This window comes from Ascaphus truei, chromosome 2 (assembly GCF_040206685.1).
Source record: "Ascaphus truei isolate aAscTru1 chromosome 2, aAscTru1.hap1, whole genome shotgun sequence".
Taxonomy (NCBI): Eukaryota; Metazoa; Chordata; class Amphibia; order Anura; family Ascaphidae; genus Ascaphus; species Ascaphus truei.
The window spans coordinates 488,291,366-488,317,331 of record NC_134484.1 but is presented as its reverse complement, the minus strand read 5'-3'; the positions used below and the strand labels follow the sequence as shown (position 1 = coordinate 488,317,331).

The window sequence follows — 25,966 nt, the reverse complement described above, 5'->3', positions numbered from 1 at the left end:
GGATACAATGTCTAAAAAAGAGTTACAATCACTTGAGTCAAGTTCAAAGTTAATTGATGTGGGAATAAACAGTTCTAGGGCACCTAGAAATAAAATTCTTTTTGCCCCTAGTTCCGAGGCTTCCCCCCACTCGACCACCACCGGGTCCCCGAATCCTGGACCCCCGCTAAGGGTCCAACCAGATAGAGCGGGTCGCGCCATAGGCTTTGCCGGCGGCGGCAAAAACAGCTCTGAAAAATGACTAAGTGGAACAAACTGAAATTTGGTATTCCATAGCTCCGGTTCCGGAGGGCCCAACGGATCAGGGTTTGGAGTATCTGTAGCCACTGCTCCGGCATCGCTGCAGAACCATCCTTGACCCGCTTGGACCAACCCAACGGAGTATGGGCCCCCTTGAAGTTCGGGACTTTTCCCATTGACTTCAATGGCGGCGATTTACCATTGAAAGTCTATGGTGGAGCTGCCCGTTGTTTTCAATGGGGATTTAGTGAAAAGCTGAGATTTCTTTTTCACTGGAGATTTTTGTATTAAAATGATTTAATGTGCATTTGTGTAACTCTGGTTCCTTAGGTCGTAGCAAGCCGCTTTTTGGACCATATGGTGTCCCAGTTCTGGCAATGCGAACTGGGAAGTTTGGACCTGCCAGACCCAACAGAACCGGATATTTTAATACGTATATGTTTTATGCTTTATATTGTATTTTATGGTATGGATAAGTTCCAGAGGAAATTCTTTTGGCCATAAGGTAGCAGATGGCCCTAGGAGACGACCCAATGTCTAGGACTTAAGTATTGTTCAAAGGGTTTTGTCACCCTCACTGTTTTTCTTGAGGCTCAAACCAGGGCAGTTTTTAAGTGTTCCATTTAACACCTTCCAACAAAGGTTTTCCTGCCAGAAAGCCAAAGGGATAGACTGGCTGGCATTCCAGATGCAAATGTGGGGGCCCAGAAATGAGACCCCAGAGTTCTACTGCGCATGGGCCACCTAGCAGGGGGCATGGGTCAGAATGCTTTCCCACGTTAGAGAGTGGCTGGAGATAATTGAAAACCAATCCCCAGTACTCCATGTTATGAATAGGGTGTAAAAGGTTTATAAACTGTGTCCCCCCTATATCCATTGTCTCTTCTTGAAACCATCTTGATTGCTGAGGACATGCTGTGCAAAATGCTTCTCATCTTTCCAACCCCAATGTAAGTGTACGTCTTGTTTGTTACTGTATTATCTGCTGTGTTCACCTATCCTAAGGAATAAAATCACTTTATTATATCTTAAGCCTCGTTCAGTTCAAACCCAGTTATTTTTGTGTAATATTAATAAGCCTGTGGAAAGCTATCGTCACACTCTAGTGTGAAATCCTTCTGCAGTGCCTCGCGCTCCAATCTGTCCAATTTCGTTAGTGCCGCATGTCACGGGAGATGCATTTAATAACACATTTATATTTCGTGGATCCTGATTGAGCAGAACAGGTTGAGCAAAATAAACTGAGATTTATTCCCTTGATAGGCAAACAAACGACAACTGCAGAATCAACTTAATAATTACATTGACGGGTATAGGAACAGGAGATAATGTCCAGAAAGGTGCAAAGCACCAGAAGATTGTCTTTTAAAATGTAGTCCTTTTGCAAGGGCACAAATTGCCAGCCCCAATCCTTCTGTGAATGTGCAAAGTCTTTTCTGGTCCATTGGGGTTAATCAAATAACCCCCAGCAATCACAGTGTCCTAACGCAGAGTTTTGTCCTTGGTTACGATGTAATAAGACTCTTTGCGTTCCAGGCATGTGCTGCTGCTCTTCTCTGCTCACATGGTAGAATAAAAAAAATGAAAGACAATGGGGATAGCCTGGGTGGGATGTATATAGGATTGGGAAGCCTATTGCCAACATACCCACCCAATCCCCCTCGTGGGAAAGTAATCATTCCCCAATCACCTACTTGCCCACAGTTTGGAGAGTGGGCACTAGGGATTTCCTGTTCACACAGAGCATGTGCGACAATGCCACCTTGGCTACTTAGCATAGGTGCACTCCCCTCTCTACCTGGCCCCTCTCAGGCTGGAAGGCGGAAACTCAGGGTGTGAGCTAGCACAAATGGTCACCAGGATGTCCTATTTAGCATCCATCTGGCCAATTCACATCCCCCTTACTCTGGGTCTTTTGATATGCAACTTCCAGAGAGACTTACAGCTGTGGGCCTAGCAGGCTAGCTTTGAAGCTTGCATAGGCAAGTGACCCAGCTCATAGGTGTCAAAACATTTGGTTCTGGTATGCATAACATTTGTTCCTTAATGCATTACAAAGGCGGGCAGAAACAATAGCATCCTGCCTGTACATTTTAACTGCAACAGAAAGGCACTTTACCAAAAATATATATTTCCCTTATGAAAAAGCCATATTTTTAATATGTGTGTATTTGAGGGGTTACACTGAGGCTGCACACCACAAATCAGGGTGCTGGCTCATTCCGTTCCTAAATTAGCAGTCTTAATGGAACGGCTCCTGTTATTCAGCACTGCAGGTATAGACTATCCTGCAAAACAGGGACAGCAATGCATATAAAATTAACCCCTTCATCCCCAATGCGAAATAGGGGTAACCAGCCGAGCCCACTGCCTTTATTAATGCGCTGATTACCCCCCATTTTCGCCACACCTCCCCCACTCAAAGCCCAAGGTTTGCCCTGGCCACCTCCTCTGGTGGTTGGGCTGACCGGAGGGTTTTTGAAGTCATTAGGTCTGGGGGATTGTCCTGCCGGGAGAGGCCATCGGCGTTCCCATGCTCACTGCCTTTCTTGTGCTGAATGGTGAAGTCACATTCTTGCAAGGCAAGGCTCCAACTCAAGAGCTTGGCATTCTCTCCCGACACCCTCTGCAACCAACTTAGGGGGTTATGGTCAGTGATAACAGTGAAGTGTCTGCCATACAGAGAGGGCTGTAGCTTCTTTAGCGCCCATACTATGGCCAGACACTCCTTCTCACTAGTGGCATATGCCCCTTCTCTGGGCAGCCGCTTGCGGCCCAGAAACATCATTGGAGGTTCCCTGACCTCCTCCCCCACCTGGCTGAGCACAGCACCAATGCCAAAGTCTGAGGCATCAGTCTGCACAAGAAACTTCTTGGAATAATCTGGAGTGGCCAGTATAGGAGCGCTGGCTAGTGCAGTCTTCAAAGCCTGAAATGCTTTTTCCCAGGCTGGAGACCAGACTACCAGCACAGACTGTCGCTTCTGGGTCAAGTCAGTCAGGGGTTTAGCAATGGCACTATACTGGGGAACAAACTTCCTGTAGTAGCCTGCAGTGCCTAGAAACGACATGACCTGCTTCTTGGTTTTGGGAGTGGGCCACTGCACTATTGCCTCTACCTTAGCTGGTTCTGGTTGAGGTGACCTCCACCCACCCTATGCCCTAGGTTTAAGACTTCAGCCATCCCTACTAAGCACTCGGTGGGTTTTAAGGTGAGACCTGCCTCCCTAATCCTGGCTAGCACCGCAGCGGCATGAATTAAGTGTGATTTCCAGGAGTTTCTGAACACAGCAATATCATCCAGATAAGCCCTTGCAAACCCTTGCATGCTCTCTAGCAAACAATTGACCAGGCGTTGGAAGGTAACCGGTGCATTCTTCATCCCAAATGGCATCACTAAGAACTCATAGAGGCCACTTGGGGTGATGAAAGCCGACTTCTCCCTAGCCTCCTGGGTCAAAGGGATCAGCCAGTACCCTTTACTGAGATCCCTGGTGGTCAGACTGATGCACTTGGATATCCTCTGCTCACTGCTGCTGGCTGTGAGGTGACAAAAGCAGCATCTGCCTGGGGCATCCTTCTTGGTTGTGGCTCCATGGCTGTGCTCTGTTCCTCTGTGTGGGCCAGCCCAATCTGGGTTACTGGCCCTGCAGCTTGTGAACGTTGCCCCTGATGGGGTCCCCCAGACCGCTCATGGTCCGGGCAATGTGGCCGGATGTGGCCCACCTTGTGGCAATGATAGCACCGTCTCTCAAGCTTGAACTGCCCAGTATAGGCGTGTTGCTGCCCACTGTATGTTTGGGAGTCCGCTGAGGTGCAGACAGGTCCCCTCTAGCCGGAAAGCTGCCTCTCTGGGGACTGCTGCGTTGCTCACCAGGGCTCTACTGGTTACATATTCATTTGCTGGCTCTGCTGCTTCCACAGCAGTTACTCTGGGAACGTCCTGTTCCCCGCTGACAAGGTGGGAATGAGTGGGCCTTCCAAGAGCTGTCGACAGGAGCTGGAGTCGCTGTTCATAGCTATGCCCTTCTCCCCAGGTGGTGAGGAGTGGAATGAGTTCAGCGGTAGCAAGTCCGGTCGCCGCAGCGACTGATCCATCTGCACCCCCTGGCACCACGCCACCCTCTTCCAGGCAGTCACTGACATCCTTCTGCTGTCCTTGCAGCCCCGGAGCTGGAGGGACCTGCACTCCGTGCTGAGTACTGTCTGCTGGCGGGGCCATCCTGCCCTCATATTCTTCTAAGTCCTCCTCCAGCTGACTCTTCGAACGACCGTCTGTCGTGAACCTGTACCCCACACATCTCTCCACTATCTGCGCCCGGTTCCAGGTACAAAACCTTCCTGAGCGTGGACTCATGGTGCCACTGGGGTATGAGTCCAGAGACCAGTGAATTATCTCGTGCTTCTTTGGAAGTGTGTGTAAGTTGCCACTTGTCTGAGGAACTTGCAATCTACAAGGTCCTCACTATATTACAGAACACTGCAATATAGGCTCAATCAGTATCCCACCAGCTGCCACCAGCTTTAAACGCCTGTGACGGGAGACGCATTTAATAACACATTTATATTTCGTGGATCCTGATTGAGCAGAACAGGTTGAACAAAATAAACTGAGATTTATTCCCTTGATAGGCAAACAAACGACAACTGCAGAATCAACTTAATAATTACACTGACGGGTATAGGAACAGGAGATAATGTCCAGAAAGGTGCAAAGCACCAGAAGATTGTCTTTTAAAATGTAGTCCTTTTGCAAGGGCACAAATTGCCAGCCCCAATCCTTCTGTGAATGTGCAAAGTCTTTTCTGGTCCGTTGGGGTTAATCAAATAACCCCCAGCAATCACAGTGTCCTAACGCAGAGTTTTGTCCTTGGTTATGATGTAATAAGACTCTTTTCATTCCAGGCATGTGCTGCTGCTCTTCTCTGCTCACATGGTAGAATAAAAAAAACGAAAGACAAAGGAGATAGCCTGGGTGGGATGTATATAGGATTGGAAAGCCTATTGCCAACATACCCACCCAATCCCCCTCGTAAGAAAGTAATCATTCCCCAATCATCTACTTACCCACAGTTTGGAGAGTGGGCACTAGGGATTTCCTGTTCACACAGAGCATGTGCTACAATGCCACCTTGGCTTCTTAGCATAGGTGCACTCCCCTCTCTACCTGGTCCCTCTCAGGCTGGAAGGGGGAAACTCAGGGTGTGAGCTAGCACAAATGGTCACCAGGATGTCCTATTTAGCATCCATCTGGCCAATTCACATCCCCCTTACTCTGGGTCTTTTGATATGCAACTTCCAGAGAGACTTACAGCTGTGGGCCTAGCAGGCTAGCTTTGAAGCTTGCATAGGCAAGTGACCCAGCTCATAGGTGTCAAAACATTTGGTTCTGGTATGCATAACATTTGTTCCTTAATGCATTACAAAGGCGGGCAGAAACAATAGCATCCTGCCTGCACATTTTAACTGCAACAGAAAGGCACTTTACCAAAAATATATGTTTCCCTTATGACAAAGCCATATTTTTAATATGTGTGTACTTGAGGGGTTACACTGAAGCTGCACACCACAAATCAGGGTGCTGGCTCACTCCGTTCCTAAATTAGCAGTCTTAATGGAACGGCTCCTGTTATTCAGCACTGCAGGTATAGACTATCCTGCAAAACGGGGACAGCAAAGCATATAAAATTAACCCCTTCATCCCCAATGCGAAATAGGGGTAACCAGCCGAGCCCACTGCCTTTATTAATGCGCTGATTACCCCCCATTTTCGCCACACCGCATCCTTCAGGAACGCCTGCAATGTGCCACTCGTCTTTGGGTTATGAGCCACTGTGGACGGACGTTCACAGAGGTACACAATTAGGAGGCTTTATAATGTGAAATTATAATAGGCTTTATTGTGCCTGTTCCTTTTCATCAGGAAAATTATCCAAACACAGGGGGGGAACAAAGCTTCCATTCACTTGGGAGTAATTCTAGTGAAAACACTATGCAACCAATTCACATCTCCCTAGTCAAGCATTTCTCCCCAGCCCCAAACATAGCATGAAAATAAGCAGATATAAGCAGTCTCTTAATAATGAAAGTCTTATCTGTTTATCAGCTGTAGAGTAAGCTTCTCTGCTCTCCTGGAACCGCACGGAGCGTGCACAGAAAATCAGCATCCAGGTTTAGAAGTCTTATTTGGGCCTTGTGTCTTGAAAGCAGCTCTGCTAACTTTTGGCAGAGCTCAAAACAAGTGTGTCTCCAAGTTCAGCTCAAGTGTCAGCTAAAGAGTTCTCACTTCCTGTTTTGAAAGACAAGCTTTCTAAGCCATCTAATCAGGCAGGTGGTGTTTAGTAATTAACTACCAGAAGTTAACCACCACTAGATTAAAGGCACATTACTGAACAGGGATAAGTCCCCTGTTACAGTCACCTTCTCCCCATTGTATAACTATTCATAATAGTGTTTAAACTCTTCCACTATGTGTTTGGGGTTGGAGGATGTTTCTCCTGTTTTTGTCCTAATTGCATGTATGTTATAATTTGGTTGCCTATTTCAAACTCTGTTAGCTAGCACGGTGTCCAGCATATTGGCTTTCTCAAATAATTTTATCCACGTCCAACTCAAGTCTTTTTCGGCCCGGGAAGTGAGGAGGAGGTTAAGCGCAATCCTTACGTCCTTCAGCTCCTTTAAAGTGTCCCCTCTACCTGAACGGCTATGGAGTGCAGAGAGCTCATGTAACCACTTACATAGCTGTGCCAATTTGGCGTCCCTTTGTTTCTTCCTCCTAGCCGCTAGACTTATCAATACCCCCCTCATCGTGGCTTTGTGAGCTTCCCACAGCGTTGCGTGGGATTCCAAAATGCCCATGTTAATTTGGAAAAACTGCCTTATCTCCTCTTTGACTGACTGCACTAGGTCCGGTATCTTAATCAGAGATTCATTAAGTTTCCAATTTGCTCCCGGGCTAACCGGTCTAATTTGAGTGCATCGTAGCTCTACTGATGCATGATCCGACCATGAAATATCATGTATCAGCAGTAGTCCGTTTGCGCCCCCCACCCCAGCAGTAGTCCGTTTGCCCCCCCCACCAGTAGTCCGTTTGCCCCCCCACCCCAGCAGTAGTCCATTGCCCCCCCCACCAGTAGTCCGTTTGCCCCCCCCCCCACCCCAGCAGCAGTCTGTTTGATCCCTCCACCCTAGCAGTAGTCCGTTTGCCCCCCCCACCCCAGCAGTAGTCCGTTTGCCTCCCCCCCACCCCAGCAGTAGTCCGTTTGCCCCCCCCACCCCAGCAGTAGTCCGTTTGCCCGCCCCACCCCAGCAGTAGTCCGTTTGCCCCCCCCACCCCAGCAGTAGTCTGTTTGCCCGCCCCCCCCACCCCAGCAGTAGTCTGTTTGCCCCCCCAGCAGTAGTCCGTTTGCCCCCCCCACCCCAGCAGTAGTCCGTTTGCCCCCCCCACCCCAGCAGTAGTCCGTTTGCCCCCCCACCCCAGCAGTAGTCCGTTTGCCCCCCCACCCCAGCAGTAGTCAGTTTGCCCACCCCCACCCCAGCAGTGGTCCGTTTGCCCCCCCCACCCCAGCAGTAGTCCGTTTGCCCCCATCACCCCAGCAGTAGTCCGTTTGCCCCCCCCCCACCCCAGCAGTAGTCCGTTTGCTCCCCCCCACCCCAGCAGTAGTCCGTTTGCCCCCCCCACCCCAGCAGTAGTCCGTTTGCCCCCCCCACCCCAGCAGTAGTCCGTTTGCTCCCCCCCACCCCAGCAGTAGTCCGTTTGCCCCCCCCACCCCAGCAGTAGTCCGTTTGCCCCCCCCCACCCCAGCAGTAGTCCACTTGCCCCCCCACCCCACCCCAGCAGTAGCTTGTTTGCCCCCCCACCCCAGCAGTAGTCCGTTTGCCCCCCCCCCCCCACCCCAGCAGTAGTCCGTTTGCCCCCCCACCCCAGCAGTAGTCCGTTTGCCCCCCCCCACCCCAGCAGTAGTCCGTTTGCCCCCCCCCCACCCCAGCAGTAGTCCGTTTGCCCCCCTCCACCCCAGCAGTAGTCCTTTTTCCCCCCCACCCCAGCAGTAGTCCTTTTTCCCCCCCACCCCAGCAGTAGTCCTTTTTCCCCCCCACCCTAGCAGTAGTCCGTTTGCCCCCCACCCCAGCAGTAGTCCGTTTGCCCCCCCACCCCAGCAGTAGTCCGTTTGCCCCCCCCACCCCAGCAGTAGTCCGTTTGCCCCCCCCACCCCAGCAGGAGTCCGTTTGTCCCCCCCACCCCAGCAGTAGTCCGTTTGCCCCCCCCCACCCCAGCAGTAGTCCGTTTGCCCCCCCCCACCCCAGCAGTAGTCCGTTTGCCCCCCCCACCCCAGCAGTAGTCCGTTTGCCCCCCCCACCCCAGCAGTAGTCCGTTTGCCCCCCCCACCCCAGCAGTAGTCCGTTTGCCCCCCCCCACCCCAGCAGTAGTCCGTTTGCCCCCCCCACCCCAGCAGTAGTCCGTTTGCCCCCCCACCCCAGCAGTAGTCCGTTTGCCCCCCCACCCCAGCAGTAGTCCGTTTGCCCCCCCCACCCCAGCAGTAGTCCGTTTGCCCCCCCCCCACCCCAGCAGTAGTCCGTTTGCCCCACCCCCACCCCAGCAGTAGTCTGTTTGCCCCACCCCCACCCCAGCAGTAGTCCGTTTGCCCCACCCCCACCCCAGCAGTAGTTCGTTTGCCCCCCCACCCCAGCAGTAGTCCGTTTGCCCCCCCCACCCCAGCAGAAATCCGTTTGCCCCCTGCCCCCACTCCCAGCAGTAGTCCGTTTGCCCCCCCCACCCCAGCAGTAGTCCGTTTGCCCCCCCCCCACCCCAGCAGTAGTCCACTTGCCCCCCCACCCCACCCCAGCAGTAGCTTGTTTGCCCCCCCACCCCAGCAGTAGTCCGTTTGCCCCCCCCCACCCCAGCAGTAGTCCGTTTGCCCCCCCACCCCAGCAGTAGTCCGTTTGCCCCCCCCCCACCCCAGCAGTAGTCCGTTTGCCCCCCCCCACCCCAGCAGTAGTCCGTTTGCCCCCCTCCACCCCAGCAGTAGTCCTTTTTCCCCCCCACCCCAGCAGTAGTCCTTTTTCCCCCCCACCCCAGCAGTAGTCCTTTTTCCCCCCCACCCTAGCAGTAGTCCGTTTGCCCCCCACCCCAGCAGTAGTCCGTTTGCCCCCCCACCCCAGCAGTAGTCCGTTTGCCCCCCCCACCCCAGCAGTAGTCCGTTTGCCCCCCCCACCCCAGCAGGAGTCCGTTTGTCCCCCCCACCCCAGCAGTAGTCCGTTTGCCCCCCCCCACCCCAGCAGTAGTCCGTTTGCCCCCCCCCACCCCAGCAGTAGTCCGTTTGCCCCCCCCACCCCAGCAGTAGTCCGTTTGCCCCCCCCACCCCAGCAGTAGTCCGTTTGCCCCCCCCACCCCAGCAGTAGTCCGTTTGCCCCCCCCCACCCCAGCAGTAGTCCGTTTGCCCCCCCCACCCCAGCAGTAGTCCGTTTGCCCCCCCACCCCAGCAGTAGTCCGTTTGCCCCCCCACCCCAGCAGTAGTCCGTTTGCCCCCCCCACCCCAGCAGTAGTCCGTTTGCCCCCCCCCCACCCCAGCAGTAGTCCGTTTGCCCCACCCCCACCCCAGCAGTAGTCTGTTTGCCCCACCCCCACCCCAGCAGTAGTCCGTTTGCCCCACCCCCACCCCAGCAGTAGTTCGTTTGCCCCCCCACCCCAGCAGTAGTCCGTTTGCCCCCCCCACCCCAGCAGAAATCCGTTTGCCCCCTGCCCCCACTCCCAGCAGTAGTCCGTTTGCCCCCCCCCCACCCCAGCAGTAGTCAGTTTACCCCCCACAGCAGCAGCCCGTTTACCCCCCCACCCCACAGCAGTAGCAGCCCGTTTGCCCCCCACCCCAGCAGTAGTCAGTTTGCCCCCAACCCCACAGCAGCAGTAGTCCATTTGCCCCCCCACCCCACAGCAGCCCGTTTACCCCCCACCCCACAGCAGCCCGTTTACCCCCCCACCCCACAGCAGTAGTCAGTTTGCCCCCCCACCCCACAGCAGCCCGTTTGCCCCCCTACTCCACAGCAGCCCATTTGCCCCCCCACCCCACAGCAGCCCATTTGCCCCCCCACCCCACAGCAGCCCGTTTGCCCCCCACTTTACAGCAGCCCGTTTGCCCCCCCACCCCACAGCAGCCCGTTTGCTCCCCCACCCCACAGCAGCCCGTTTGCCCCCCACCCCACAGCAGCCATTTTCCCCCCCACCGCACAGCAGCCCATTTGCCCCCACAACCCAGCAGCAGTCAGTTTGCCCCCCCCACCCCAGCAGCAGTCAGTTTGCCCCCCCCCACCCCAGCAGTAGTCAGTTTGCCCACCCCCCCACCCCAGCAGTAGTCAGTTTGCCCCCCCCCCCACCCCAGCAGTAGTCCCTTTGCTCCCCCCACCCCAGCAGTAGGCCCTTTGCTCCCCCCACCCCAGCAGTAGTCCGTTTGCTCCCCCCACCCCAGCAGTAGTCCGTTTGCTTCCCCCACCCCAGCAGTAGTCCGTTTGCCGCCCCCCCCCCACCCCAGCAGTAGTCCGTTTGCCCCCCCCCCACCCCAGCAGTAGTCCATTTGCCCCCCTGTCACGGTAACTTATGACTGGCTGTAATATACACCAAAATACCTGGGTTGAACTGAACACGACTGAGATATGAAAAAGGTGAACACACAAGATATACAAATAACAGGCAAAATATACACTTACTAAGGGTTGGAATGAAGTAATCAGGATCAACGATTAGCAATTCATGCAGCAATCACGAGAAATCACAAAGACAGAGTATAGGCTGGACACTGGTTTATATGCAATCTTCAGTCTATACCTTATTATTGAGTGTAGGCCATTGGAGAACAATTACCTACACCCAATCTCTCCTTGCCACCTCACCTGAGGGGCACCTTAACACCCGCCCACTGGGTGGATATTATTCTAATCGGGGGGCTTAATTTCTCAGTTCCCCTCCCACAAGCCTGGCGTCTTCAAGTCTAGCTTGGCCAGGATCTCCTTTGTCCAAGGTGTGAATTACAACACAGTCTCAAGTACCCATGTCCTGCATTCCATTGTGCTTGCATACACACGCAGGGTGGGGAGTCTTTGATCAAGAGTTTATGATATACCATTTGGTCTGCTATCCTGGACATTACCATACCAGATGGGCTCTGAGTTTTTATACCAGACCCAAAATACAATTTATAATTTAATACCTTCATATATTAAAATAATTGGTTCTGCTGGGCCCAGTGGGCTGATACTTGCCAGTCCTTCAGGCCGAAAGTGACTCTCCATTGTGGCCAAGTTTCAGCTCTCTGCGACCCCCAGAACCGGAGATACACCAATGCACTTTAAAACACTTTTTTAATACAGGATTCTTTGCTTTAAAAAGGAATCTCTGTTTTTCACTCTTTCCCATTGAAACCAACGGGCTCTGCCACCATAGGCTTTTAATAGAGCGACTCTGCCATTGAAGTCAATAGGTCCTGCCGCCACAGACTTTCAATGGGGAAACTCTGCCATTGAAGTCTATGGAAAAACCAAAATTCTTTACATTCGCCCATACTCCGTCTGGTTGTTCGGAGAGGGCTGGAAATGGCCATGCAGGCAAGCCGGAACGGTGACTGCATGCGACCCAAATCCCAGCCCTCTGGTCCTCACAGAACCGGAGATATGGGCTTACACTTGTTACAATTTCGGACTTAGCCGTTTTAACGCCACGTGGCTTTTCCCCATTGGAATCAATGGCCGGCGCCGCCATAGGCAATGCATGGGCGTGCGCTGCCATTGGATTCAATGGGACCTCAGCTCCACCATTAAAGTCAATGGCGTGACCCTCTTCATGAGTACGACCCCTTACGGGGGTCCCGTGTGTGGGGGTTGCTAGGGGCAAAAATAATTTTATTTCTGGGTGCCCTAGAACCTAAGATTCCCACGCCAATTGTCGTTGACCTTGAACTCAGCGATAAAGCTCTTTTCAAAGACAATGTATCCACTTCTGCGGTTTTGCGGTTTGGATGGCTGCCAACCTGTTCCTGGAGGTCGACGTCAAGGAATCCCCATTGAAGTCAATGGCCCCATTGACTTACAATGGGAAAACGCTGCTCCTCCTCTCGGACGCCACCTGCTGGTCTTCACTGGAAACAGGCCCAAAACCGCTAGATCCGCCATTGAAATGAATGGAGCTGCAATGGTGACCTATGGGACTCTGCAAAATGGAGCCTGAAAAGGCGGGAACATGGAACAAAGGGCTATAATCACTTTCAAACTATTAACACTCCTCCTCCCTGATGGATCCCAGTGTGTGTGTGGTGCAGACACTGACATGGTGACAATACATTATACCAGGGGAAATATACATTTAGATGTTGCAGCAAGGTAACACAACACTTCTGGACCACAGTCCAGTTAACCCCTTGCCTCCCTAGTGAGAGCAGGGGGTGGCAAAATGGGGTGTAACCCCTTTAATACCGGGCCAAGCCCCCTCTCCCATGACACCCCCCTACCCCAGTAGTAGTCCATTTGCCCCCCCACCCCAGCAGTAGTCCGTTTGCCCCCCCCACCTCAGCAGTAGTAAGTTTGCCCCCCCCCCACCCCAGCAGTTGTCTGTTTGCCCCCCCCACCCCAGCAGTAGTCCGTTTGCCCCCCCCACCCCAGCAGTAGTCCGTTTGCCCCCCCACCCCAGCAGTAGTCCGTTTGCCCCCCCCCCCACCCCAGCAGTAGTCCGTTTGCCCCCCCCACCCCAGCAGTAGTCCGTTTGCCCCCCCCCCACCCCAGCAGTAGTCCGTTTGCCACCCCCACCCCAGCAGTAGTCCGTTTGCCCCCCCCACCCCAGCAGTAGTCCGTTTGCCCCCCCCACCCCAGCAGTAGTCCGTTTGCCCCCCCCACCCCAGCAGTAGTCCGTTTGCCCCCCCCACCCCAGCAGTAGCCCGTTTACCCCCCCATCCCAGCAGTAGTCCGTTTGCCCCCCACCACCCCAGCAGTAGTCCGTTTGCCCCCCCCACCCCAGCAGTAGTCCGTTTGCCCCCCCCATCCCAGCAGTAGTCCGTTTGCCCCCCCCATCCCAGCAGTAGTCCGTTTGCCCCCCCCCCCCACCCCAGCAGTAGTCCGTTTGCCCCCCCCACTCCAGCAGTAGTCCGTTTGCCCTCCCCCCACCCCAGCAGTAGTCCGTTTGCCCTCCCCCCACCCCAGCAGTAGTCCGTTTGCCCCCCCCCCCACCCCAGCAGTAGTCCGTTTGCCCCCCCCACCCCAGCAGTAGTCCGTTTGCCCCCCCACCCCAGCAGTAGTCCGTTTCCCCCCCCCCAACCCAGCAGTAGTCTGTTTGCACCCCCATCCCAGCGGTAGTCCGTTTGCCCCCACCCCAACAGTAGTCCGTTTGCCCCTCCCCCCACCCCCCCACCCCAGCAGTAGTCCGTTTGCCCCCCCTCACCCAGCAGTAGTCCGTTTGCCCCCCCACCCCAGCAGTATTCCGTTTGCAGCCCCCACCCCGTTTGCCCCCCCCCCCCACCCCAGCAGTACTTCATTTGCCCCCCCCACCCCAGCTACCTCTCTCTCTCTCTGCATGTGCTTGAAAAATGAAAATGGCTGCTCTTGGGTGTAAGTTAGTTTCTGTGCTGCTCTCTGATTGGTGGCTGTGCGGTCACGTGCCCGCACCTCCTCTCCAGCAAGCACAGAAACACAGATTTGCCTGTACCTGGAAACTGAGCGAGGTTCAGCAAGCAAGCGGAAGCTTTCACTCAGAATAGCACCATAACATATAATGAGTCTCTGAATATATGCTCAGTGCGCATCAGCAAGCACTACGCCACTATAAACACAGCCTAAGCCAGGTCAGGAGAGGAGAGATGCGGAGTCCAATACGTAGCAGGGGTCAGGCAACAACGGAGACAAGGCAGGATGCAGCAGCAACAAGGCAGGATGTAGCAAGGTACAGCGTCACATAGGATTATGCTCAGCAATGTGTGAGTGAGCAAGGCAGGTATTTAAAGAGCCATCAACCAATCGAGAAACTGGACGGAACCAGAAGAGGGAATCCCATAGGCTGCTGGGTCACACAGGTGTGCCCTATTACACAGCCAGATTAGAATTGGAGGCGGAGCTACGTGTCCCGCGCGGCACCCATGTGGAAGACTGGCGAGCTTCTCGTGTGTCACCTGCACACCACGCATGTCCCTCTGCAGAGTGTGCCCAATTGGAGGCGGTACCGAGTGCACGTCACAGGGTTCCGGGGGCGGAGTCTGTACCGTGCGTCACTCTCACGCCGAGCCTGCCCGTCACAGAGGCAGAGACTGGGAAGACTGGAGGAACGTCTGTGTGTTACGCCTTTGCGGAGGTGGGGCCTGGAGATCGAAGCCGCGGGAGAGCATACTGACTGCGTGCAGTCCGCGCGCGCGTAACCGGGCCGTGAGATTGCGCATCCTGGGCGACTGTCGTGGCAGGGGTTCTAAGGTGAGGCGAAGATCTCCAGCTGCCAAAATGGCGAATCCTCACAATATCCCCCCACCCCTCTAGGAGCGACCTCCGGATGACTCCTTGAAGGCTTATCCAGAAATTTGGAGTGGAAGAGATGAGCCATCCTGGCTGCATGAACATGATGACTCGGAATCCAGGATCTTTCCTCTGGACCGAAACCCTTCCTGTGCACCAAATAGTGTAACGAGCCTCTTGAGAACTTGGAGTCCAGTATGGATTGTATCTCGTATTCAGGTTGACCTTGCACCATGTGAGAATGCATAGGAGATGTACTGTATGAACTGAATGTGCATTCTGGACAACTGGTTTAAGTAAAGAGACATGAAAAACGGACGGAATCCACATAGAAGAGGGCAGCGAGAGATGGTTCGCAACCGGATTAATCCTTTCTGAGATAGGAAAAAGACCAAGAAATCTGGGTGCAAATTTCATAGAAGATACTTTCAGCCTGATGTTTCTGGATGACAGCCAGACCTTGTCTCTGATCTTGAATTCCTGAGCAGGTCTCCGGTGGCGGTCAGCCTGAATCTTCTGCCTATTGGTGGCTGTCCTGATGTGTTACTGAACCTTTTCCCAAATATTTTGCAGTTCTTTAATCCTGTCGTCTGCCGCTGAAACCCCAGATGAGGAAGAAGAGAGAGGAAGAGTAGATGAGTGGAACCCATAATTCACAAAAAATGGAGACACCATGGTAGATCCACTTTGTGCGTTGTTATGAGCAAATTCTGCCCAGGGCAAAAGTTCGGACCAGTCGTCCTGTGAATCAGACACAAAACATCATATATATTGTTCTAGGGACTGATTTGTCCTTTCAGTCTGACCATTTGTTTGTGGGTGATATCCAGAGGGAAAATGCAAAGAAATGCCTAGTTGTAGGCAAAAGAACACCAAAAGCAAGACACAAACTGAGACCCTCTATCCGACACAATGACCAGTGGTACTCCGTGAAGTTGGAAGATATCTCTGACGAATACATCGGCAAGTTTGGAAGAGTTGGGAAGACCTTTGAGAGGTATAAAGTGGGATTGCTTTGAAAATCGATCCACCACCACGAGGATCGTGTTCATGCCCTTGGATACGGGTAGATCCACAATGAAATCCATGGACAGATGTGTCCATGGACGGTCAGGAACAGGTCAGAGTATATCACCAGACGTCACTACACACACGGGCACAGAGTATATCACCAGACGTCACTACACACACGGACACAGAGTATATCACCAGACGTCACTACACACACGGACACAGAGTATATCACCAGACGTCACTACACACACGGACACAGAGTATATTACCAGACGTCACTACACACACGGACACAGAGTATATCACCAGACGTCACTACACACACGGACACAGAGTATATCACCAGACGTCACTACACACACGGACACAGAGTATGTCACCAGATGTCACTACACACACGGACACAGAGTATATCACCAGACCTCACTACACACACGGCACAGAGTATATCACCAGACCTCACTACACACACGGGCACAGAGTATATCACCAGACGTCACTACACACGGACACAGAGTTTATCACCAGACACAAGGACATAGAGTATATCACCGGACACAGAGTATATCACCAGACACACGGACACAGAGTATATCACCGGACACAGAGTATATCACCAGACACACGTCACAGAGTATATCACCAGACCGCACTATATACGGTGGGAGATGGGGGTGAGACTGCCCCACACCTCTGGAATGCCCTTCCCCTCAGTACCCGACTAGCACCCTCTCTATCCACCTTTAAGACCCACCTTAAGACACACTTGCTTAAAGAGGCATATGAATAGCACTGTGGATATTCTGAACACATGATACATAATGCTTGGCCCCCTGCAGACGCACTTACCAGAACTCCCTCCTACTGTCTCTGTACGTTCCCCCTACCTACCAATTAGACTGTAAGCTCCTCGGGGCAGGGACTCCTCTTCCTTAATGTTACGTTTATGTCTAAAGCACTTATTCCCATGATCTGTTATTTATAGTATCTGTTATTTATTTGATTACCACATGTATTACTACTGTGAAGCGCTATGTACATTAATGGCGCTATATAAATAAAGACATACAATACAATGTTTCTCACCAGCCCACAGCCAGCACCACGTGCAGCTCTCACCAGGGGGCACTCACCGCACCTTGCTTGGGAGCCCACCAGGGGTCACTGTTGCATATGAGCTCAGGAGGAGCTGGATAGAGGCGCTCTGGCCTCCCCTCTTCCCTCTCTATGGTCTCGCTGCTGCAGCCGGATGTCCTGGTGTGTGAGGTTTGATTCCGGCAGGAAACACTGATCCTGAGCACAGACTGTCCCACATCCTGAGGGGGGAATCCAGGTCACTCCCACAGGGAAGGACTGAGAGATCACAGGGGCTCCCCCCACCCTCCATAGGAAGTACACACACAGTGAGGGGGGGATAAAGTGCACATCTCAGGCACTGAGGGGGGGGGACACACTGAGGAATAGGCTCTGCAGCCTCTAAGTCCCTTTTCCTGTGTCCCCCTCACATTGCCCACCCCCTGCTGCACAGAGATCTTCAGCCTGTGTTATTGGGTAAGTGCTTTCCTCCTCCTCCCTTCCCCTCCCTTGTGTGACCTGTGCACATTATCCCAGTGCTGTTCTGAGCTTCCTTACACACAGGAGCCTGAGAGGCTGAGCCTCTGATAGTGAGGGGGAGCCTCTGGCACTGGGGGGGTTACTCCTCCTGTATCACAGGGACTGGGAGATAATGGGGGTTATTTTACATTGGGAATTAACATTAGGGATCAGTGAGGATAAGATTGGGAAAGTTATTAAATAGAGTTAGAAAGTAATTAGATTGAGGGAGTATTGGTTGGAGTTTAACTCCTTCATTACCACAGGGGCAGCATCCTGTGTGTGTTATGGGCTATAGCTTCTCTATACACGATACATAAAGCTTGTGAGAAACTGGAGGTGATCGAGGAACAAATTAATGAGGAAGTGAGGGATAAAACCCCCCTTATTTATTATGGTGGGGTAAGGTGAGGGGGAGTTACTGCACTGGTTCCTCTGCATTACCCACTTCTCACCGTATGAAATAGGAAAGTGAGACTGTGTCAGTATGGAGCAGAACTGCTGGACCTGAGAGAGTATCGGGAGCATTTATCAAAGTCTCACTCATGTACTGTATCTGCTTTTTATTCATACTATGGAACTGTACAGTATGTTACTATGTTACACTATGAGGACTTTACTGGTCTTTTGGCTGCTAATCTCCGACTCTCTCTATACTTTTCTAGATGGTTGTGTTGTGACACAATCCTGAGCCATTAAAGTTTTGCAGTGTTTGAAATGAAGTTCCTGTTTGCGAATGGACCATATGTGTTTTTGAAGTGAAACTTCCTTAGTGGCACCTCATTCGAACTGGGGCAAAAAAGAATTGTGGAGACAGAAATGAAACGGATGTGACGTCAGTGCTGGCAGTTGAGGCCGGGCTGTGTTCTGGCTCAGCCCGACCCCAACACTGACATCACACCCGCTCCACAAATCAGATGCGGCGGCGGCGGCGATAGCCGCCGGCGCCGCTCCTAATGCCGCCATTCCCCCCGCACATCCGCTGCCAAGCCGCGCATGCTCAGTAATGATGGGGACTGGAGGAAAGCCACGCATGCGCAGAAGCGGTTGGCAGCGGCGCCGTTCCCCGCCCGCTGCCACGGCTGTTGATTTTGTCCCCGTCTGCTGCCCGGGACAGCAGAGACCGCCCGACCAGGACAGCCCCCCACCCACCCTTTCCTTACCCGAATGGGACCTCCCTCCCAGCCCACACATGGGCCCGCCTAACTTCCACTACCGCTGCCATGCCGCGCATGCGCAGAAGCGGCTGGCAGCGGCGCCATTCAGCCCTCCAGTGACGCGGGCGTTTGCGGGCCCCCCAGGAAGCGGTGGTACAAAAACCCGGGCGCAACCCGCGCGGACCCCCCCCCGGACCCCCCACACACTGATGGACCCCCCCGGACCCCCCACACACTGACGGACCCCCCCACACACTGACGGACCCCCCCACACACTGACTGACCCCCCCACACACTGACTGACCCCCCCCGGACCCTCCCACACACTGACAGACCCCCCCCAGACCCCCACACACACTGACTGACCCCCCCAGACCCCCACACACACTGACTGACCCCCCCAGACCCCCACACATACTGACTGACCACCCCAGACCCCCACACACACTGACTGACCCCCCCAGACCCCCACACATACTGACTGACCACCCCAGACCCCCACACACACTGACTGACCCCCCAGAGACCCACACACACTGACTGACCCCCCCATACCCCTACACACACTGACTGACCCCCCCAGACCCCCACACACACTGACTGACCCCCCCAGACCCCCACACACACTGACTGACCCCCCCCAGACCCCCACACACACTGACTGACCCCCCCAGACCCCCACACACACTGACTGACCACCCCAGACCCCCACACACACTGACAGCCCCCCAGACCCCCACACACACTGACTGGACCCCCACACACACTGACTGAACCCCCCAGACCCCCACACACTGACAGACCCCCACACACACTGCCTGACCCCCCCAGACCCCCACACACACTGCCTGACCCCCCCAGACCCCCACACACACTGCCTGACCCCCCCAGACCCCCACACACACTGCCTGACCCCCCCAGACCCCCACACACACTGACTGACCCCCCCAGACCCTCACACACTGACCCCCCCAGACCCCCACACACACTCACAGTCACACGCACACTCAGTCACACACACTCAGTCACACTCACACGCACACTCAGTCACACGTACACTCAGTCACACTCAGTCACACGCACACTCAGTCACACTCAGTCACACTCACAGTCAGACGCACACGCAGTCACACGCACACACATAGTCACACGCACAGTCAAACGCACACGCTCAGTCACACGCACACGCTCAGTCACACGCACACTCAGTCACACGCACACTCAGTCACGCGCACACTCAGTCACGCGCACACTCTCAGTCACGCGCACACTCTCAGTCACGCGCACACTCTCAGTCACGCGCACACTCTCAGTCACGCGCACACTCTCAGTCACGCGCACACTCTCAGTCACGCGCACACTCTCAGTCACGCGCACACTCTCAGTCACGCGCACACTCTCAGTCACACGCACACTCTCAGTCACACGCACACTCACACGCGGAATTCACACTGCCTGACCCCCCCAGACCCCCACACACACTGACCCCCAGACCCCCCACACACACTGACCCCCCCAGAGCCCCACACACTCTGACTGACCCCCCCAGACCCCCACACACTGACCCCCCCCAGACCCCCACACTCAGTCACACGCACACTCAGTCACACACACTCAGTCACACACACTCAGTCACACTCACACGCAGCACACTCACAGTCACACGTACACTCAGTCACACTCACAGTCAGACGCACACGCAGTCACACGCAGTCACACGCACAGTCAAACGCACATGCTCAGTCAAACGCACACGCTCAGTCAGTCACACGCACACGCTCAGTCACACGCACACGCTCAGTCACACGCACGCTCTCAGTCACATGCACGCTCTCAGTCACACGCACACTCTCTCAGTCACACGCACACTCTCAGTCACACGCACACTCTCAGTCACACGCACACTCTCAGTCACACGCACACTCTCAGTCACACGCACACTCTCAGTCACACGCACACTCTCAGTCACACGCACACTCTCAGTCACACGCACACTCAGTCACACGCACACTCAGTCACACGCACACTCAGTCACACGCACACTCAGTCACACGCACACTCTCAGTCACACGCACACTCTCAGTCACACGCACACTCTCAGTCACACGCACACTCTCTGTCACACGCACACTCTCTGTCACACGCACACTCTCTGTCACACGCACACACTCTCTGTCACACGCACACTCTCTGTCACACGCACACTCTCTGTCACACGCACACTCTCTGTCACACGCACACTCTCTGTCACACGCACACTCTCTGTCACACGCACACTCTCTGTCACACGCACACTCTCTGTCACACGCACACTCTCTGTCACACGCACACTCTCTGTCACACGCACACTCTCTGTCACACGCACACTCTCTGTCACACGCACACTCTCTGTCACACCGCACACTCTCAGCCACACGCACACTCTCAGCCACACGCACACTCTCAGTCACAACGCACACTCTCAGTCACACGCACACTCTCAGTCACACGCACACTGTCACACGCGGAATTCACACTTAGTGCAAATAGCTAATACAGGGGATGTGTGCCGAGCACGCGCATTCTAAGTCAAATTTATTTGCGTTTTGTCATTGAGATTGTATTTTGATTTTTAATTAAAACATCACCAACACCAACACAAAAGTCAAAGAAGTTTCACTTACTATGCGCGTGCACAGCACACACAGCTTTTTTTTTTGGTGCCCCCTGTCTTCTCCGACTCCTTTGGGGTTAATGATTTAGGTGTGAAAGAGCTGATACTAAATGCTGTATATTTGTCCAAAAAAACTGATCATTCCAATTCTGTTTTATATACAGGCACATTCTAAAACCCAACACATATAGATTAAGTAACCTCCGGCCAGCACCCCCAGAGCAGCACTGCCCACGGCCAGCACCCCCCAGAGCAGCACTGTCCACTGCCAGCACCTCCAGAGCAGCGCTGTCCACTGCCAGCACCTCCAGAGCAGCGCTGTCCACTGCCAGCACCTCCAGAGCAGCACTGTCCACTGCCAGCACCTCCAGAGCAGCACTGTCCACTGCCAGCACCTCCAGAGCAGCACTGCCCACTGCCAGCACCTCCAGAGCAGTACTGCCCACTTCCCCAGCACCTCCAGAGCAGCACTGCCCACCTGCCAGCACCTCCAGAGCAGCACTGCCCACTGCCAGCACCTCCAGAGCAGCACTGCCAGCATGGATACACACCTGTTTAGTGAGTAGAGGAGATATTTTGGTGTCTTTGAAACCTGCAAAGAGGGAATATCAGATTATTTTGCAGTTATGTTATGCAGTTAAACACCCAAAACGAATCTTGTTTTCTTATAGAACCACCAGCAGGTAAGAAGATTATAAATCTTCACCTCTGTCATTTTCTGCCAGAAGGGCTAATAATACTTTTCTTTAAAAGATGTATTATATTATACCAATATCAGAGCAGGTGAAATCACCAGAAGCGCCCCCACTCCCAGCTTTACATGATGAATTTCCCTTTTCTTATTGCCAGGTTTCCCAGTGGTTGTACCGGAGAGTTTAGAGATTAAGTCAGAGAAAGAAGAGACCGACACAGAGGAACATGTGACCCCAATAAAGGAAGAAATAGATGCATTTCCTGTTTGTGGTAAGTACCCTTACATCCTCACTTGTCTTTATTCAGTATGTTTAAAAATGGACTGGAAACAAAAATTGGTATCGCAAATATGTATTGATCTATGTAACATTATACGATAACCTATGTATATGTAAATACAATGTGCAACAATGTGATATTTGGAAATGTGTCTGTAAACACCGTAATATAAAGATACTTTTTAAAAAAAATGGATTGAAATGTGTACAATATTTTGGGAAATAATATTAAAGCGTGCGTACAATTATAAGATACCTGTCCTAATGAAAATAATCATTTGTCTAAGGCAGGGGGGCGCAAACTTTTTTTTTTCCTTCGCCCCCTGCCGGATGTCGTCCTCCTCCACGCGCCCCCTCCCTCCTCCTTACCTTGGTTCCCGGCGTCTGGGCGTCATGACGGCACGTTGCCATAGCAACGTGATGTCACATAACCCCATGGCGTCATTTGCGCCCGCGTTGCCATGGTGCCGTGTTTCCAGATGCCGGCTGAATCCAGGTTAGTATGGTTTACAGAGGTCTTCGCCGCTTCCCCGGCACTTAATTTAAGTGGCTTCGGAAGTGCGCGGGGCCTCTGTAAACCCTGCACCCCCCGCCGGTAATCTCGCGCACCCCCCTAGGTGTAGCGCAGCCCCAGTTTGCGCACCGCTGTTCTAATGATGAAAACGTTGTATGGTGCTCTAAAGAATACAGCGAACACTACACATGTCTTGATTGTAGAAAAGTGGATTAACCCAATAACGGATATAGATATGAAATGTCCAAAAGATGCATGTAAACACTGCAATCCCACAATGCACGGTAGTAAGGATGTTTGAGTAGTGAGCATCTATAAAGGAACAATCATTATGAATAAAGTCCAGAACTATCCTGGAGAGACTCACATGGGAAGGTGTCCACGATGAAGAGTGGGTCCTCAGGTATCCAGGTGTCCACGGGTTAACTGTGCCTCCGCCTGTTGAAGAGCAAATGTAGCAAAGGAGGGGAGAAAACGGAGCACTAGATCCACGAGGGCTATGCCAAAAAATGCAAGGATGCGTTCCCCACAGTGCAGGCTTATTTAATGGTCAGATACAAAAAAGATACACACCAACGCGTTTCGGACTACAACAAGTCCTTTCTCAAGGTGAGAAAGGACTTGTTGTAGTCCGAAACGCGTTGGTGTGTATCTTTTTTGTATCTGACCATTAAATAAGCCTGCACTGTGGGAACGCATCCTTGCATTTTTTGGCATAGCCTCGTGGATCTAGTGCTCCGTTTTCTCCCCTCCTTTGCTACACCGCTGTTCTAAGGTTATATTGGGAATATTATTGTTATTGAGGTTTGAACATTGGTAGCCCCAAAATGTTTTCAGCACTCGGGGGTAAAAACTTCAGCACTCAAAGGGTTACTAACAAAGTAAAATCAATCACTTCACCCCCTCCCCCATAGGAATCAGTATAGAGTATTTCTGTATTCTGATATCACAAGAAGCTCCCACACTCCCAGCTTTACATGATGGATTTCCCTTTTCTTATTGCCAGGTTTCCCTGTGGTTGTACTGGAGAGTTTAGAGATTAAGTCAGAGAAAGAAGAACCGAACACTGAGGAACATCTGACCCCAATAAAGAGTGAAACTGTTCCATTTCCTGTCTCTGGTGAGTACCTTTTCCCCTTTTTCTCAACGAGTCGGGGAGCCAGACAAGTGCCATGAAATAAAGAAAAATAACAGTGCAAATCTTACTATATATTTCTGAAAGCATTGTATGTATGTATGTATGTATGTATGTATGTATGTATGTATGTATGTATGTTTCCCCTGGTGTGTTCCCTGTCCCTAGCGGCAATCTCATTGGTCCCTTGGCCCACCCGCCCCAGCACACCTCTCATTGGCCTGAGGCGGAGTGACGGGCCAAAGGTCCAACCACACACACACACCGCCCGCCCAGGTAAGTCACACCACTGTGCGTCCCGCCTCAACTGATGGCCCCAGTAACTCACCTATTTCAGCCTCGCACCACAGGCCCCAGGCCCACACATGCACGCGCTTCCGGCCGCCGCCTGCACGCGCCTCAGTCCGACACAGCGGGGGACCAAGCGATCGCACGGGGAACGGGGGAGCGAGCCCCGAGGAACGGGGGAGCGAGCCCCGAGGAACGGGGGAGCGAGCCCCGAGGAACGGGGGAGCGAAGAGCGAGCCCCGAGCCATCGGGGAACCAAGAAGGGGGAGCGGCCAGCCGCCGAGACAGCGGGGGAACGGACGCCCGGACAGGGGGGGGAGAGGGCATGCAGATACATAAATTATGACAATACATATGCCCCCTGCTCTCCACCCCCCCCCCTCTCCCCTTTCCCACCCCCCACTCCCCTCCTTTCCCCTCCCCCGCTCACCCTTTCCCCCCCCACTCTCCTTTCCCCCCCCACACTCCTTCCCCCCCACACTCTCCTTTCCCCCCCACTCTCCATTCCCCCCCACTCTCCTTCCCCCCCACTCTCCTTTCCCCCCCCACTCTCCTTTCCCCCCCACTCTCCTTTCCCCCCCCACTCACCTTTCCCCCCCCCACACTCCTTCCCCCCCCACTCTCCATTCCCCCCCCACTCACCTTTCCCCCCCCCCCCACTCTCCATTCCCCCCCCCACTCTCCTTCCCCCCCCACTCTCCTTCCCCCCCCACTCTCCTTTCCCCCCCCCCACTCTCCTTTCCCCCCCCACTCTCCTTTCCCCCCCCCACTCTCCTTTCCCCCCCCCCACTCTCCTTTCCCCCCCCCCACTCTCCTTTCCCCCCCCCCACTCTCCTTTCCCCCCCCACTCTCCTTTCCCCCCCCCACTCTCCTTTCCCCCCCCCCACTCTCCTTCCCCCCCCCACTCTCCTTTCCCCCCCCACTCTCCTTTCCCCCCCCCCCACTCTCCTTTCCCCCCCCCACTCTCCTTTCCCCCCCCCCACTCTCCTTTCCCCCCCCCACTCTCCTTTCCCCCCCCCCCACTCTCCTTTCCCCCCCCACTCTCCTTTCCCCCCCCCCACTCTCCTTTCCCCCCCCCCACTCTCCTTTCCCCCCCCCACTCTCCTTTCCCCCCCCCCACTCTCCTTTCCCCCCCCCACTCTCCTTTCCCCCCCCCACTCTCCTTTCCCCCCCCCCCACTCTCCTTTCCCCCCCCCACTCTCCTTTCCCCCCCCCACTCTCCTTTCCCCCCCCACTCTCCTTTCCCCCCCCACTCTCCTTTCCCCCCCCCACTCTCCTTTCCCCCCCCCACTCTCCTTTCCCCCCCCACTCTCCCTTTCCCCCCCCCCACTCTCCTTTCCCCCCCCCACTCTCCTTTCCCCCCCCACTCTCCTTTCCCCCCCCCACTCTCCTTTCCCCCCCCCACTCTCCTTTCCCCCCCCCACTCTCCTTTCCCCCCCCCCACTCTCCCTTTCCCCCCCCCACTCTCCTTCCCCCCCCCCCCACTCTCCCTTTCCCCCCCCACTCCCCTTTCCCCCCCTCCACTCCCCTTTCCCCCCCCACTCCCCTTTCCCCCCCCCACTCTCCTTTCCCCCCCCCCACTCTCCTTTCCCCCCCCCACTCCCCTTCCCCCCCCACTCTCCTTTCCCCCCCCCCACTCTCCCTTTCCCCCCCCCCCCACTCTCCTTTCCCCCCCCCACTCTCCTTTCCCCCCCCCACTCTCCCTTTCCCCCCCCCCACTCTCCCTTTCCCCCCCCCCACTCCCCTTTCCCCCCCCCCACTCCCCCTTTCCCCCCCCCCCACTCTCCTTTCCCCCCCCCCCACTCTCCTTTCCCCCCCCCCCACTCTCCTTTCCCCCCCCCCACTCTCCTTTCCCCCCCCCACTCTCCTTTCCCCCCCCCCCCACCACTCTCCTTTCCCCCCCCCACTCTCCTTTCCCCCCCCCCCACTA

The 25,966-nt window shown here is 54.2% G+C and overlaps 2 protein-coding genes across 3 annotated transcripts in view; both read left to right on the top strand.

The window, feature by feature from the left end:
* The window catches only part of LOC142488445 (uncharacterized), a 507,675-nt gene that overhangs the window by 251,094 nt on the left and 230,615 nt on the right, over window positions 1-25,966 (top strand). The gene's annotated exons all lie outside the window — the stretch shown is intronic.
* Window positions 21,278-25,966, top strand: part of LOC142488450 (uncharacterized) — a 61,649-nt gene continuing 56,960 nt past the window's right edge. Inside the window, exons 1-2 of the mRNA XM_075588977.1 lie at window positions 21,278-21,686; window positions 21,978-22,091. Of these exons, the coding sequence (XP_075445092.1) occupies window positions 21,668-21,686; window positions 21,978-22,091 (133 nt within the window). The 5' untranslated portion in view covers window positions 21,278-21,667. The remainder of the gene's footprint in view (window positions 21,687-21,977; window positions 22,092-25,966) is intronic.